Source organism: Eriocheir sinensis, chromosome 40, assembly GCF_024679095.1.
Source record: "Eriocheir sinensis breed Jianghai 21 chromosome 40, ASM2467909v1, whole genome shotgun sequence".
Classification (NCBI taxonomy): Eukaryota; Metazoa; Arthropoda; class Malacostraca; order Decapoda; family Varunidae; genus Eriocheir; species Eriocheir sinensis.
Window position 1 is genome coordinate 8,232,865 of NC_066548.1, and position 18,019 is coordinate 8,250,883.

The following is an 18,019-nucleotide window of genomic DNA, read 5'->3' on the forward strand; positions in this document are numbered from 1 at the left end:
AATTTCTGCTTCCTATACTTGCCTGCCTCACCTCCCTTGGCAATTTACGGCTCCCATATCTAAGACGAAACTTGCACGAAAACGACGATAAAAAAAGTAACTAATTCAGGACATATAAATACTAACAAAAACAGTAGTAGTAGTTGTAGTAGTAGTAGTAGTAGTAGAAGTAGTAGTAGTAGTAGTAGTAGTAGTAGTAGTAGTAGTAGTAGTAGTAGTAGTAGTAGTAGTAGTAGTAGGAATAGGAGTAGGAGTAGGACTGAAAAATCTATGTAATGAAATGCGGCAGTCCATCACCGTAGACTTATTCCTGGCCTCATCCTTACCGAGCAACCTGACTAAGCATCACCGAGCCGCGAGACACTCCAGCTTACACTCTCACTCAACGGACTTCCTGATGCCATGTACTGTACTTCCCTTTCCGTACAACGAATGACCTTTAACCCGGTGTAGCCCTCAGTCTATCAACTTAAAATGTCAATATGTCAGGTCAACTCTATTCAATTTCTTTTACTTTTTTCAACACATGCAATTCCTTTTTCCTCACTTTTTGACGCGACCTTTAGTTTCACGTTGTTTCATTCATACTCTTGTTTTTCGTCGCGTTTTACATTTTATGCGATACTTCTTCCTTCCTTCCTGTTTGCGTCTCTCTCACACACACACACACACACACACACACACACACACACACACACACACCAAACCAACGGGATATTATGTTTCATCCTCTTGTTCAGTTCCTCTCCTCATCCTGCCCATAACTCCCTTCCCTCAGGTCGTTCATTCCATCTGTTGTCTTGCCTCTGACTGAAGGGGTTTTACATATCTGGCAAATTGGCAATCCCGTGGGTTGTTTGCCGGCAGATAATGTCAATAGGGGATCCCGAGTCACCCGAACCGAGTCGCTTCCTGAACTTGGAATTATTAAGCACCGGCACTGCACACGGAAATTCGCAATAAGATAAACAAGTGCTCTTCTTCCTCTTCTTCGTGGCCGCATAACCCCGAACTCCCATTAACTTGTCTCCATGCAACCGGGAATAATAACATCAACAAGTGCTCCTCCTCCTCCTCTTCTTCGCGGCCACGTACCCCAGCAACCGCCCGTCTAACTTGACTCCTTGTTACTGTACGTTGAAATGAGATACACAAGTGCTCCTCTATCTCTTCAGGGTCACATAAACCTCCCTATTCTTCCCCCTAATTTGCCTCCATGTCACTCTATGCGGTAATAATGAGATATACAGGCTTTCCTTGTCCTCTTCAAGGTCATACAACCCTCTACCAATCCCCTAACGTGCCTACATAAACGAACATATACGTATACATACAGAAATAATAAGATGCAAGTGTTTATCTTCTTCTTCGGGACCGCATACCCTCCCTACCACCCCTCTAGCCTGCCTCCAAGGATATACAAATGCTTCTCCTCCTCTTCACGGCCTTATAACGACACTACCTCCCTTCTAACTTGCCACCAAAGACATTCTAGTGCTCTTCTCCTCTTCAGAGTCAGATTTACTCCCTACCACCCATCTAACCTGCCTCCAAAGATACACAAATGCTTCTCCTCCTCTTCACGGCCTTATGACGACACTACCTCCCTTCTAACTTGCCACCAAAGACATGTTAGTGCTCTTCTCCTCTTCAGAGTCAAATATCCTCCCTACCATCCCTTTAACTTGTCTCCAAAGATATACAAGTGCTGTTCCTCTTCCTTTTCAGGGTCACATATCCCTCCTACCAACTCTCTAGCTTGCCTCCGTGTCGATACTGCACAGCGTCGGACAATAGGGTGGGAAAAAGATTGAGGCTGAAAATATTATGCAACTATTGATCGTAAACCTCGACCTTCCGCCTGACTTCTTCTCCTTCCTCTTGTCTTGTCTTGCTTCGAGGTCGATATCTGGTTTGTTTCTCTTCTTTTCGCTTCTCTTCAATTTACTTTGCTTTACTTCTATTACCATTCTGCTATTCTATTACTTTTGTTACTATATATGCTACTAAACTTTACTTTCTATTAATATTTTACGTTTCACTTCATCCTTCCTCTAATTCATAAACTTTCCCTTCGTGTTACAACCCCCCCTCCTCCCTATCGTTCCCGTTACCGTTTTGATTTAAGTTCCAGTTTTGAATTAAATTATCTTATTCTTTCTCCACTTTTTTTTCTACATCCTTTTTTACTCTAGTTTCTTTTCCTCTCTTAGTTCCTCTTTCTCACCTTACACATCTGTTCCCTCATCCATCCTTCTCCTCTCGCATCTTTCTATGACTACGACAAAACAACAACAAATAATAATAATAATATTTCTAGTATAGGTGTTTGTTGTTTACTCTTATCGCTGCAGCTGCTCTTTCTAGTGTTTTTAATATTACTAGAACGGGATTGACGAGACAATTAAATAATTACATTTTTTCAATTTTTCTCGGAAGCGGACTAGCTATCAATCACGTATTCATTATTACTACATTCAAAACCATATGCCTTCCTAAACAAAGTTTGTCATATTCTTCACCAAACTATTTAACCCAGCAACTGTTTTACCAATTTTTAAACATTTTTAACGACATGTATGAAAACTTGGATGAAACACATACTACCACGATAAGCCTCCTCCTCCCTCCCTGCCTCCCTCCCTCCCCCTTCTCCTCTCCCTCTTCCTCCCCCTCTTATCTAGTGTAATCCCTCACAGGCATGAAAACATCTGGTGATTCACACTCTGACACCTTGCCCCCTCTCATGCATACAGATACCCCCCCCTCCCGCCACGCCCCCGCCCTCACCCACACTCCGCCCCCGCTCGACCCCGCCCCCGCCTCCCGACACCTAAAGTCAGCCTCACATGCATGCACCCATAACGCACGATTACTGCCTGACACCCCGATATACACAGATATTTACTAGAAGTACGTGAGAGAGAGAGAGAGAGATGAATATTGACAGACAGACAAATTGACTGATGAACTGACCGATTGGCTTACTAACACACACACACACACACACACACACACACACACACACACACACACACACACACACACACAGGACAAACAGACAAGCAAGCTGTGAGTGAGAGAGAGAGAGAGAGAGAGAGAGAGAGAGAGAGAGAGAGAGAGAGAGCGCAACAGGTGGAGCACTGGTGGGTGGGGAGGAGGGGGGAGGGAGGATACATAAGGCAAGTCCATCCATTTTCTGTTAACCCCGCGATGCAAAACTCAGGGTATCCAAATGTATTTCTGATGTCATTCCCTTACCCTTGAATTTTGCGACTTATTTTATTTTCACGGCTTTTGAATTTGAAGATTAGTCCCATGGCACGAATAATCAAGTTTAAGCAGTGATGGGATAAGATTAAAAGCAGGAAATAGAAAGGAATAAGAAAGGGAAATATAAATAGAATGTTGAGGAATGTAACAAAAACTGTGTTAAGCGTCTTAGGCACACCCGTCAGACCGTGCAGTCATTAGTGCAACGTCAGGGAATGAAGATGGCTTTCCTCTTTTTATGAACACTTTTTACTTTTTATTCATTTTTTTGTGTATGTAGTGTAGTGTAGTGTAGTTAAGTATAGTGTATTGAAGGGTAGGATAGGACAGTGTGTGTGTGTGTGTGTGTGTGTGTGTGTGTGTGTGTGTGTGTGTGTGTGTGTGTGTGTTTACGTTATCCCTCTTAAAACACAGGAATACAAGCCCGTAATAAAGCTGAAAATTAGACTCGCATTACGCACTTTTTTTTTGCAGGAAAGTTGACGTTCCCCAAAGTCAAACACGACGAGAGCGTTTGAAACAGACGTGACGCTCGCTGGGTGACGGTCGCCTCGGGGCCTCTGGGAACAAATAACCTGACGAGTGGCAGTTGGTGGTGGCCCTGTTTTATTCCACCGCACGTTGAGTTTGGTTGATTGTGGTGGCCTGTTTTAGCTCAACGCACCTCGAGTTTGGTTGTTGGTTGTGGTGTGTTTTATTCCGCCTCACATTAAGTCTGGTTGATTGTGGTGGGTGTATTTTAGTTCACGGCACCTTGAGTTTGGTTGATAGTGGTGGGGGTACTTTAGTTTACTGCCCCCTGAGTTTGGTTAACGGTGGTGGCCTGTTTTAGCTCACCCCACTTCGAGTTTGGTTGATGGTGGCGGCCTGTTTTAGTCCACCGCACATTGAGTTTGGTTGCTGGCGGTGGGCGTGTTTTAGCTCACCGTACCTCGACTTTGGTTGAAGGTGGTGGCGTAATTTAGTCCACCACACATTGAGTTTGGTTGGTGGTGGTGGCCTGTTCTAGTTCACCACAACATGAGTTTGGTTGGTGGTGGTGGTCTGTTTTAGCTCACCGTACCTCGACTTTGGTTGTTGGTGGTGGCGTGTTTTAGTCCACCGCACATTGAGTTTGGTTGGTGGTGGTGGTCTGTTTTAGCTCACCGTACTTCGACTTTACTTGTTGGTGGGTGGCGTGTTTTAGTCCACCGCAGCTTGAATTAGGGGTTGTCTGAAAGGCCAAATGAAAACGAGAATATTTATAACGTGGATCCTAAAACTCGAGGGTGGAGGGAGCAATTTATTCATCAATATCTCTGATGCATGGTCGTATTTTAAGATATTTCGCCGCCCAAGAACACATATTTGACAAGGCTTTCGTAGGAGGTGTGGGCATTTCCAGGAGAAGTTTTATGACCCTGGTGTTAGTTTGACCCTTCTTCTGTACCGTGAACCTAAGGAAACACTCATTAAAACCCGACTGACCCCCTCTTTAACCTTTAGAAATTGTTAATTGTTACCATAGTCCCTTCATGGTAACTTCTCTCCAAGCGTTGGTTATTCCTGTCTACCCTGTCTTAACCCTTCTCAAAGTCCGTGAAGGTACCAAACAGCTTCCGATTCTTCTCTAAGTAAAAACTTTTCAACTTTCATTTATGGTCCACATATTTCTTTCAGTCTCTGTCTCATTGCTCATCAACTACATCTTTTCATCGGTCAATTCCATCACTCTCTAATTTAAAACCTTTCCATACACCTGTCCTGGTACACTGAGTTGGCTTATTCCCCTATAACTGTCACAATCATCTCCTTATCATTTCTTAAGCGGCAATATGATGGCTCTTGTTCAGTTTTCCAGTACCTCACCTGCTTCCACGCTAGAGTACACATCCACAACATCCACTTTACATCTGCACCACCCCAATGTTTAAGCGCTTTTGCTCTTACTATACCGTGAATGCCAGCCACGTTACCTCTTCTTTTTTTCCTTTTTTTTTCAACTCATCTACAGCATTGTCTATCTCACCCTACTCTATCTGTCCACGTAGACATGGCCGCCTTGCATTAATATTTACTCCCACACTCGTGACTTCTGCTCGCCCTCCCACACCTGAATTTATCTCGTATTCAACGTATACCGGCCCATCCCTCTTTTACATCCCGATGGAAATGGCTAAATGTTCATCAGCCAGGAGACGGCTTCTGTATGACTGTAATATGATGACCTGACATCTTGTAGAGCATCCACAACTAAAATAATTCGTCAAGAAGTATGATACGAATAAAATTATTGCGAACGGAGACTATCACGAACATGTCTTCCAATATGTGCGTCCTAAGAGCCAGGCCGTGGCTAAACCAACGCCCCGGAGGCCGCGAAGGCGCTGGCCTTATTATCGTGTGACAGAGGCGACCCGCGGGGCTCCCGTCACCGACCACCTGTCGAGGCAGTCCTGCAACATTCTCTCTCTCTCTCTCTCTCTCTCTCTCTCTCTCGCCACGTCCGAGGGAAGGGACGAGCCAAAAGGCGCATTATAACTCCCTTGGTCAGGAAGAGGCCACGGCAGGTCAGCTTTAGCACCGCCGCCCACCAGCCCTGCGAGGCAGCCTCTCCGGACATGACTTTCCTCACAACACAATCACTTCAGAAAAAAAATATATCCGTACGCGACCGTAGGCCGCGACGCAACGGGATGAGCACGACGGCCACCACATACACACAAAAGAGATAATGTGGCTTCGTGTGTGTGTGTGTGTGTGTGTGTGTGTGTGTGTGTGTGTGTGTGTGTGTGTGTGTGTGTGTGTGTGTGTGTGTACACACACACACACACACACACACACACACACACACATAATAATAATAATAATAATAATAATAATAATAAATGGTTTATTCATTTGTAGGCAGCCATTAGACTGAGTGTGTGTGTGTGTGTGTGTGTGTGTGTGTGTGTGTGTGTGTGTGTGTGTGTGTGTGTGTGTGTGTGTGTGTGTGTGTGTGTGTGTGTGTGTGTGTGTGTGTGTGTGTGTGTGTGCGCGCGCGCGCCCACTGCAAGGTCACCACAATCTCTTCCCTCAAAACGGTAAAACCCAGTATTATGTTACATGAAAGCAAGAAAACTTTTAAATCTGTCCGTCTTTGGGGCACAGAAGGACGACATTGTGCAATTCCATCGTCTACAAACAGTCATATTTCGAGGCAACTTCACTGACTTACATACCTTTTACATGTCATTTTTCAAGACTACGAACACGAAATGCTCTTCCACCACAAGCTCTTCCACTTCACATAAATACAAACACACTCACTTCTACCAAGCCCAGACACTTTACATTATGAACCTAACTCAGGAGCTGCAAGTAGCGGGCTTTTTTTTACGCCCTTGCACTGTCTCCTCTGCTGTAAAAAAAAAGAAAAAAAAACTTTGCTTTGGAATCTCACATCATTTTCTGACACCCTCCCTAAAGATGGCAGCCGCTCCACCACCACAGGAACTAAAACACACAACAGACACACAAACGACCTCTTCCCCTGACTCCTCCATACAGCAATAACACGACTTTCCTTTCCCATCACCATAAAAACGATCTACTACTCCACTCCATCACAGACACTTCCGCAACACACAACAACAAACAAGAGGAAGGTATCAGGACACCTCTCCTCCCGAAATTGACTTCTCTTTCGGCCGCTCTTCTCCTATCTTTTTATGGGTAGTAGCGGGCTTTTTTTTTTTCATTAGTTTTCTTTTTTTAAGCCCTTGAGCTGTCTCCTTTGCTGTAAAAAAAAAAAAAAAAGACATTCTCCTTCCACCACCAAGTCCTCTAACGCACACAAACACCATTCACATCCATAATTCAGTGGGACCATCTTGACGGTGACCGTAATAATGAAGGCGGGGACGAAAGCTATGGGTTTGACGTGCGAGGCATTCAGAAGAGCACGGCAGGTATTGTGTTGGTGATTGTTATGAGAGCGAGGCAACGCGGAAGGCAGGTAGGCCAGGGCGTGGACAGGTGTTGGGTGGAGGAGATTGGGAGGATGGTGAAGACACGCGCGGGACAGCTTGGCCTCACACAATGGTCCCCCGTTAGTCTCTTGCTCCTTCCTTCCGCCTAGAGACCGCCTAATGCTGCTTAAGTGTTCCTTGTCTCATTGTTAAGCCTCATCTATATTCTTCTTCCTCTTCCTCTATGTCTCCTCGTCTCCTTGCTTAATTTGCTCTATTACCAGCTTTACCTGTTCCATATTCATTCATCTTCCACCTCCTCATTGTCGAACTTCATAATTATTCGCCTTCTTCCTCTTCCTCTTCCTCTCCTCTTCTTTTTCCTGGTTCATTTCTCTACCTTCAATTCCTTTTGTACCTCTTCCACCTCTCTATCCCTCCCTCCTCCTCATTCTTCTACTTATCTTCCTCATTGTCAAGCCTCATCTATATTCAATGTCTTCCTCTTCCTCTATCTCTCCAGACTCTCCTTCCCTTCTCCCTGCTTCATTTTCTCTAATTCCTTCTATACATCTTCATCCACTTCTTCCTGTACCTCTTCCACCTCTTCTTCCTTCTATTTATCTGCCTCACTGTCAAGCCTCATCAATATTCAACTTCTTCCTCTTCCTCTATCTCTCCTGCCCTTCTTGCTTCCTTCTTCCTGCTTATCCCTTCATCCACTTCTTTTCTTTGCCTCTTTCACTTTCTTATCCACCACCTCTTCATCCTTCTATTCATCTGCCTCATTGTCAAACCTCATCAATATTCAATTTCTTCCTCTTCCTCTATCTCTCCTGCCCTTCTCCTTGCTTCCTTCTTCCAGCTTATCGCTTCATCCATTTCTTTTCTTTGCCTCTTTCACTTCCTTATCCACCACCAACACCTCATACGCCAGCTTATCCACATCATTCTCACCCCCCGTCTTAATCCTTCTTCCTTATTCTCTAAAGCTTCAGTCCAGTCCACAGTGACGGCCCTGCATGTACGCCCGCTGATGCCACTCTCAAACGGGGCCACTGTACACTCACTTTACACTTTCGACTCCCGGGACTTTCGGCGCCGCACCGCCTTTCTCTGAGCGTTAGGGATGCCGCTTGACTCTGAATGCCGGGCAGTGGGACATGAAGAGACGCGCACTGCCCCGGATAATGAGACAGCCTGGCAGCGAAGAGGTTACTAGCCTTGCCTGGTGATTTAAGGGTAAGGGAACATATCACCATTTCGATTATGGAGTGTGTAAATTTCAGTTAAAGTGTATAAGGACCTGAATCGATGAAAAAGCAATAGATTTAGAAGTAAAATATATATATATATATATATATATATATATATATATATATATATATATATATATATATATATATATATATATATATATATATATAAGAAGGGACCACACCACCACTTCGAGTATAGAGTAAATAATTTTTTAATATATAATACATGACATAATAAACTGTATATAATAAACTGTATCAAAGGAGAAACAGATCTAAAAGTAAAAGAAAATAAAGAGCGTGATCAAAATAAGAGAAAATCATTGTTTGTTGCTAATTTTCTGAAATCGCTGGCACTAAGCAATTAAAACTCACGATTATTTCTTTCTTTTTCTCCAAGTCACAGGCGAGTAAACACACAACCTCGCGTGACTGACTGTTGCCATAGACTTCATAGCGAGTGAAGGATCAAATAAAGCCCTTGTGAGCATCCCCAAGAGAAGTAAACCAATGGACAAATTTTACATAGTTTATATAGTTGTAGAAAAATATGAAAAAGAGATGGGACATAAAGTGTAAATAAATAAAGACTGAAAATGTGTGTAAAAAAATTGAGGGGACAGAAAACGTACATAAAGAAATAAAAAGGGGATTGAAAGTGTACACAAAAATAAAAAGAGGGTACTGAGGGTGTGTAAAAGCTCCTAAAATTGACCTATCTTTCGGCCACTCCTCTAACTCTTTTTAGGAGCAATGAGTAGCGGGCTTTTTTTCACATTTGTTTCCTCTTTTATGCCCTTGAACTGACTCCTCTGCTGTAAATAATAATAATAATAATAATAATAATAATAATAATAATAATAATAATAATAATAATAATAATAATAATAATAATAATAATAGTACTGAAAATGTGTCTGTGAGTGAGTGAGTGTGTGTGTGTGTGTGTGTGTGTGTGTGTGTGTGCGTGTGCGTGTGTGTGTGTGTGTGTGTGTGTGTGTGTGTGGGCGTAAAGGGGCGAGCCTTCACCCAGTACGCAAAGAGGCTGAATAATGCGTGCCGAACCTGGAAATCAATAGAAGACCTGGGTACGTACCGTTCTTCCTTCGGCGCTGCACCCACCTGTTGGAGAGGAAGAAAAAATACAATTAGATATTACTTCATGATGGCTTTTAAATTGGCAGGAGCAAGAATTCATTTGATGTGCTTTTTACGCCTGTATTTCATTAGCGTGCCTCTCCTCCGGCACTGTACGATTCGGCAAACCTAACATAAGAAAGATAACATCAGCACTTTTGCTTCCTTTTGTAAAATTTATGGCAATTATTTCTTTTGGCAATCTTCACCTTCCTCGCTAGAGATAAATAGAAAAATAGAAATGGATATAAATGTATGTAGATATAGATATAAATAGATATACAGATAATTATTGTTTTTTTTTTAAGTGACACAATCCCTCCCCAATTAGACTCCCAGCTTACTAAAATCCACCACTACCACCACCGTCCTTCCTATCACCAATACATAAACCACCAACCTATTAACGAAGCAACACCTTGACGTGATGAACAAGCCTGCGTGCTAGCATGATCTAACAGGACCATGATAAACAGGCTCAACCACATTATAGAGTAGTAGTATTACGAAACTTACTTTCCCCCTTTAATCCAATGCCATAAGACAGCTGTGTTTGGTACTAGCTGTCTCCCTGCCAACAAGACCAGAAGTTATAACCAGTCCTCCTCTTAATTTTTACACACCTTAAGTCCCCTCTTTTTTTCAATACTTTCAATCCCCTCTATTTCTTTACGTACGTTTTCTGTCCCCTCATTTTTTTTTACACATATTTTCAGTCTTTTTTTTATTTTTTTGCACTTTCTGTCCCAACTCTTTCTCATATTTTCCTACAACTAAATAAACAATAAAGGCAACAGAGGAGTGCCTGATTAGGGTGGCCATCAGGCTCCTTCCAGTGTCAAGGGTGCTACGAATGTCGGCGGTAATGGACGAGGCATATCAGATACCGAACTTTTACATTTATAATACACGGAATTTGGATGCATATTTAATGGTAGCAGTAAATGAATTTGTATACATCCTATAGTTGATACAAATAAATCCCTCACTCGAATCGGAAATAAAAAGACGTATGAGATTGGAAGTGCTTTCGAGAACACAAGGTAACGTATCGAGAGGCTCTCTGCCGTGCTACTTGATTAAGGCGAAGGGTTCTCAATCGGTGCGTTCTCAGAGTCGTAAAGTATGAATCAGAAACGTTGACAAGTCTCTGGGGTAGGAAAGTGACAAAAAAGGGATGGAGGGATCGATGCTGGGTAACTAAAACAGATAAGAAAATAATTGCAAATGGAAAATGGAACTAAAAAAGCAGACAACAGGACAATAAAGGCAATTAGAGCCGTATCATGAAACATTTCGGCGTCCAAGCACACATATTTGACAAGGCTTTCGTAGGAGTCTTGGGTATCTCCAGGGGTAGTGTTATGACCCTCCTGGTAATCTGATCATTCTTGTGTGTCATAAACCTACAAAAACGCTCATTAGGAGACTGATCTAGTTTTTGACCATTGGAAATAGTTGATGTGAGGAGAGGCAACATCTGACAATACCCTTTTTTTTTTTTTTTTTTTTTACAGCTAAGGAAACAGCTCAAGGGCAACAAAAAAAGGTGTAAAAAAAACAAAAGCCCGCAAGAAACAGCAGTGGTCAGGACACATATGTAGGAGAGGACAAAAGATCGACAAAAAGGAAGACACATTAGGGAATAGCTGACATATGAATACCCAGGGGACGCCGTTCAGCAGAGGGTGTGATGAAATTGAAAAGTTTACGGGACGCTTACATTGGAACGTTAAAAAAAATACTAACGAAACGGAACAAATGCAAACGCTTGGGAGAGCCCTTAGTCCTTTAGTGGAATAATGCATACTGATAACAATGAAACCAGATGTACAACCATGACCATCACGACCATCACTACCACTAACTGGCACCATCACAATAAACACCATCGCCGATATGACCAAAACCTTTAGCTAAAAACAAACACCACCACCACCACCACCACATCAACAATAACAATAACAATAAAAAGCAATAAAAACTCGAATAAAAACAACAAGGAAGCAATCATAACAACATTACCAGCTGGAGACGGACGACAAACATTTCTAGGAAGGAAAAATATCAGTCAAGTAAAGAGGAAGAGGAGGAGGAGGAGGAGGAGGAGGAGGAGGACAAGGAAGAGGAGGAATAGAAATAAGAGAATGAGGAAAATTTTCAAAAGGAAGAGAAGATGAAAGAGGAGAAGCTGAAAGAAAAGGAAAAACATCAATGACGAAAAAGAAAACTGTAAGAACCTATAAGCAAATGACCAAAAATAAAAGACTGACAGAGAAAGACAGAGGAAGAAAAAGAAAACAAGAAAAAACGAGAAGAAAAAGAATACAAGGTAGGGGACGAAGAGACACGAGCAAATAACCAAATAAGCAAATAACCAAAAATAAAAGATTGACAGAGAAAGACAGAGGAAGAAAAGAAAATAAGAAAAAAACGAGAAGAAAAAGAATACAAGGTAGGGGACGAAGAGACACGAGGGACGAGAGGAATTGTTGTTGTTGTTACTGGTGGTGGTGGTGGTGGTGGTGGTAATGGTGGCGGTGTCAAGTTGCTATTTCGAAGGAGTGTATGTGTTTCTCCTCCTCCACCTCCTTCTGCGGGTGTGCGTCGCGTCGGGGCCAAGCGAAGGGTGGGCGACAGGCTGATGACTCACCTGCCACCCTCACCTGCCGGGCCGCGACACCCTTCAGGCAGCGCCGTCGCGGGAAGTAACTCTGTGCCACTCCACGTGCACCCTCTCCCTTCTCCCCGCTGCACCTCACCCCCCTTTCTCACATATCTCCCTCCCTCTTCTCCTCTCCTTTTCCTTTTCATTGCTTTTCTTTTCTTTCCTCTCCTTTTCCTTTCCTTTCCTTTCTTTTTTCTTTTCTTTGCTTTGCTCTAATTGCTTCTCTTTTAATCTTTTCTTCTCTTCTCTATTTCCCTTTCCTTTCTTTTCCGTTCCGTTCCCTTCCTTTTCTTTTCTCTTCTATTCTCTTTTCTTTCCTATCTTTCTGTTCTTCTCTTCTTTTCTCTTCTCTCCCTCTCCCACGCTGTCACCTGAACTTTGACGAAACATCCCTGAGGTTCACCAAGACCCAGCGTGAGACAGGTAAACAAAAACAAAAACAAAAATATATCTTCGTTGTTACCTGAAAGGAGTTTTCTGGTACATACAAACTAAGGCGTAAAAGTGACCTTTAGAAACACGTCCGTCTTCCACCTCTTTGCCTCTAGCGGTCTGTCTGTCTGTCTGTCTGTCTGTCTGTCGGTCTGTCAAAAGCCACCGATGCCTCCGAATCAAACACGCTAACTATTTCAATATTCTACGCCCACTTCAATTTCCGAGCGGGAACGTTTTGTCAAATCTATGTCACGTATGTGTGTGTATTTTTTTTTATCATATGGATTGAAGGTTTAATCTCGCATGTACTTTTTTTTTCATTCCATTTGATTCACAAGGATTGGAATTTTGGTATTTTCCAATTTGGCTCCTTTTGCGTTTCTGGTATTACTACGTTTATTCAACCATTAATTTTAGTTTCTAGCTATCCATAAAATCTGTTAAATGTGTGTGTGTGTGTGTGTGTGTGTGTGTGTGTGTGTGTGTGTGTGTGTGTGTGTGTGTGTGTGTGTGAAGCGGTCCCCTCAATTTTCACATTATCCATTTACTCTATTCTCTCTCTCTCTCTCTCTCTCTCTCTCTCTCTCTCACTTTTAATGGACCTCCTCTTCCATGGCGTTTTCTTCCTTCCCTTCTTTAATAATTTCATCTTATTTGCTTCCTGGATTACCTCTTTTATAACAAGTTTCAATGTTTTCCTTTTCTCATGTCGGTATCTGCTTCTCCCTTCTCTGCTCTTCCGCTTATCATTTGTCATCTGCTCTCTCTCTCTCTCTCTCTCTCTCTCTCTCTCTCTCTCTCTCTCTCTCTCTCTCTCTCTCTCTCTCTCTCTCTCTCTCTCTCTCTGCACCTCGTTTATCTTCCAACTCATTTTTTCATCATTCTCCCTTCCTTCCTTCCGATTCCTGGCTTCCTTGCATCCCCTCTCTCTCTCTCTCTTTCTCTTCAGACATTTATTATTCCTTCCTTCCTTCCTTCCTTCCGTCCTCCTTCATGTCTCCTCGTATGCATTCATCCTTCCTTCCCTCGGGTCATCATTTCCTATTGTGTGTTTTCTATTCTCGATCCGTCCACTCACTTTCCTTCTCTTTCCTCGATTCAGCCTTCCACGGTTTAGTTTAGTTTCTGCCGATCGGTATAAAAAAAAAGGAAAACGCGAAACCAATATATAATAATCGAGGTGGAGTTTTGCTCAGTGCCGAACGCATCAAGGCTGACTGACTGACTGAGTGACTGGCTAACGTTTCTATTTGGTAAGGGAAATCGCTCCTCTGAAACGGATGATGATTTGTTTTTCAGATCTATATACAAATTTGGATAGTGGAGGATTGAAACAACTGCTCTTCGTCCGCCACCTCAGGGTTTTGGTGTGTGTGTGTGTGTGTGTGTGTGTGTGTGTGTGTGTGTGTGTGTGTGTGTGTGTGTGTTGAAATTGCCTTTTCTGACGGGACACGACGGAATGGGAAGGTAATTTTGGGATAGCAATGTAAAAAATATTTAAAAAAAATACAGTAAAGAGGGAAAAGGTGTGTGTGTGTGTGTGTGTGTGTGTGTGTGTGTGTGTGTGTGTGTGTGTGTGTGTGTGTGTGTGTGTGTGCGCGCGCGCGTGTACTTAATCAAGCGTATCCAGAATCGCCATAATTGTCGGCCATTTCCATCACGCACGAGGCAGACTACATTCATCTCTTTTTTATGGCACAATAAATTTTCCTTTCACTACAGGCATTCAGCATTATAACTGATCGCTCGGGCTCTTTAATGCCGTCTGAATAATGACAGGGAGACTGTGCAAGACTTCCACGGGCAGCAATCACTATTAAACCCGAAAAAGGAAAGGACTGTGAACCCAACCCAACCTCCACGCGGCGGCATTCATTGGACCCTAAACAGACAATATGGAAAGCAAACAATGGAGGAGGAAGAGATGGAAGTCAACACACGGTACATTTCCCAATCAGCAAACAGTTCATATTTTTCTTTTAATAAGTGATCAAAGCGGCCTTTCTCTCAAACTACTTCGGGTTCCTTCTATGGTCGGTATGAACGTATTTACAATGAGTGTTTTTTTTACTTTGAACTACGTGCACCTCAGGAACATAAACGACAAAACGAATACTGTTAAAAGAATATTGGTAACACAGGAAACAAACACTTTCACACGCAAGAGGATCACAGGGGATCAAAAAACAGAACGAGACATTTTTAAAACACACACAAAAACACCAACAAACATACACATACAAACACACACATTTCACTATCAACTACAACATGCCACACGCAGGAAAAACAAGTACCGTTCCCTTTCCCATTTACAAGCAAACAGAACGGAACATTGTTTTAAACACACACTAACACACACAAACACACACGTCACTATCAACGACATCCCATACGCACCAAAACTAAGGTCGGTTTGTTAGATGTACGATTTCGGCTCTCGCATCAACTCTTTCCAGAGGCCAAAAAGGAGATCAGTTGGGTTCTTATGAAGGGTATTTTAAATTCTTGGTACAGAAGAAGGGTAAACTACCATCAGGGTCATAAAACTACCTCTACAAATGCCCAAAACTCCTTCGAAACCCTTGTCAATGATGTGTGATTGTGCGCCGAAATGCTTAATAAATAATACGACTCAAAGTACCATTCCTTTTCCCATACACAAGCAGATCTTTCCACTTCCTCACGCCCTTGTTTCCTCCCTTTCAGATGGCGTGCGGGGTTCGGGCGGGACGCCGGGCCTCTCGGGGCGGCCGTGGTCTGAGCCAACGTCCCGACGCTCCTCTCAAGGCTTCAACAGCGTAAGTGTTTCCTTTCCCCCCTCGCATGGTGCCTATACTCTGTTTAGCTTAAGGTGAGAATGTGCCAGAAGAGAAGCCTAATCCGCTATCCTCCTACCTAACTCAACCTGAACCCAGATTTTGTCCAACTCCCATCGGATCAAGGTTCAGGTTCAGGTGGTGGTCGGGAAGCATAGCCTTTGCAACGGCGCTTCCCTATCTTGTTTCTCTTCTCAATCGTTCAACTTTCCACCAATCACTATCACCAAAGCAGCTGTGCCCATTCCCTGTCTCCTATTGGGAAGAACTCCTTTCCAGACGTGTTCTCACCCTTGGTTGAACGACCCCTCTTCCCCTTGTGCTCGGCGGGGGTTTGTTTCTCACTGTTATTGCGTTGGGAGATAGAAATAGACGAAGGGAAATATAGTTAGCGATGGATTATGTGGGTAGGAAATACTGGAAATATCTCCGTGTAGAAATATTTGAGCGTGTTGTTAAGGAGAGATTGACGAAGGGAAATGGAGTTAGCGATGAATTTTGAGCGCGAGAAATACTGGAAATACCTGTGGAGAAAAATTCGAGAGGACTATTACGTTGGGAGATATATAGACATTTAAGACTTCGCTCCTCCCAGTCCAGCCCAGCCCAGCCCAGCCCAGCCCTAGTATTTCTCCTGAGGGTATATTGAGGCTAGCGGTGTACTTCTAGGTGTTCTTGTTATACCAGAATCATAGAATAAAGAGTTTTGCCTTTTTTTTCAGCTTTTTTTTCATGCGGGCTTTTTTTGTTTTCATTTATATTTGCCCCTGAGCTTCTTCCTTTACTGTAAAATTAAATGGATCACAGGCGCCATGTTGTCACCAAAAGAGCAGCGCGAAATTCATATTGATGTTGGAACAATGGTTTTTTTTTTTACTGTTCAAGGTACTTTTCTGAGATCGCGACCATAATCTCTCTCTCTCTCTCTCTCTCTCTCTCTCTCTCTCTCTCTCTCTCTCTCTCTCTCTCTCTCTCTCTCTCTCTCTCTCTCTCCCCCCCCCCCACTAGAGCCCCCAAAACTACTCTTGTATCATCATCAATGTGAATCTCGCGCGGCTCCTTTGGTAACAGCACGGCGCATGTGATCATGTTGGCCAAACTTTCTTATTCTATGGCTCCGGTAATTACCTCTCTGGGCGTGGTCTTTCTGGAGAGTTTGGATCCTATCAATGACGCTTCAGTCTTCCACCTGCAAGGGTACAAAGGCTTCCGGAAGTAATATAGTGTCATTGTGATATGTTTCTGCGGTTACCTTTTGGAGAGCCTTGTCATCATCATCATCGTATATAAGAAACCTCTTATGTTCTCAGGGTTGCATGATAATCTTAACCTTCATTATGAGAGAGGATTTATGAGACAGGACCGGTGCTTCCTTTCTCATTGGGATTTCGGCAATGTTACGTCTAATAACAAATGCAGAGAAAAACAGTAAATAGTGAATTCAGGAGTCGTGCAAACTACAGTCTCAAGAGCCAGTGCGACGGAGATGAACACCAAGGCCACGCGCAATAATAATGTATGATAACAACTTCACTTAATTTACATGAAAACCGAGAAAGCCAGGTGGATGTAGGCCTAGGCAATGACAATCCTTATCCATCGCCAACCCAAGATAACTAATGAGAAACTAAAAACAAAAAGAAATAAAGGAACAAAGGAAAGTTTTAAGGGTGAGCGTCGTAAGCCACCGCCTCGAGGGTCAAGGCCAAGGAGGAAGGAAGTTGGCGGGCCGCTCTGAGTCAATTACCTGTCTTGGGGTGGCCTAATAAGCGAGCCACAGGTAACCAGGGCAAGGGGGAGCTCATACGGATCACAGTGGCTTTAGCTTGTCTGGGCCGCCCGTCACCCGCCGATCAATACACAGACAACACATTCTTATAACTATCTCCCCCTCACACACACTTTTTCGGAGCAGTGGATAAGCTTACCCTTAGAACGTTATTAATCATGCACTTCCCTCGGCTGGTGTCTCCTTTCAGGGGTGTAACATTATTTACCCTTTAAAGACGTCGTTTTCTCTGGTAGCGCGGCAGACCACACGCCCGTGATAGAAAACGGTCGCATTGGCACAAGAGAGAACGGGACCAGATTGCATTAGAGGGGGGACGCGTTGCATTTGTATAACAGGTGTTCGATAACAACATATTAGCTTCTAGAAGACAACTCTAATAGCAGTAGTGGAAGCAAGAAACGACCACTGCTTTACCTGTTTGGAGTCGAACGAAAGAATCAGTAAACAAACAAAAGCATAATGGGACATGTCCAACAAATGAATGTCGATATGAATGACTTTATCGATGACGTTCCACATAAAATTTTAATGGGACACGTCACGCAAATGAATGTCGATATGAATGACTTTATCGATGACATTTCACATAAAATTTTAATGGGACACGTCACGCAAATGAATGTCGATAAGAATGACTTTATCGATGACGTTCCACATTTTTTTTTTACACACACAAACACTAGCAACTAAAAACTCCGTACATA

The 18,019-nt window shown here is 43.1% G+C and overlaps 1 protein-coding gene across 1 annotated transcript in view; it reads left to right on the forward strand.

Moving 5' to 3' along the window:
* Positions 1 to 16,199, forward strand: part of LOC127009314 (collagen alpha-1(XXVII) chain-like) — a 47,825-nt gene extending 31,626 nt beyond the window's left edge. The window contains exon 2 of the mRNA XM_050882265.1: positions 15,414 to 16,199. Within this exon, the coding sequence (XP_050738222.1) occupies positions 15,414 to 15,562 (149 nt within the window). The 3' untranslated portion in view covers positions 15,563 to 16,199. The remainder of the gene's footprint in view (positions 1 to 15,413) is intronic.
* Positions 16,200 to 18,019: the final 1,820 nt, after the last annotated feature.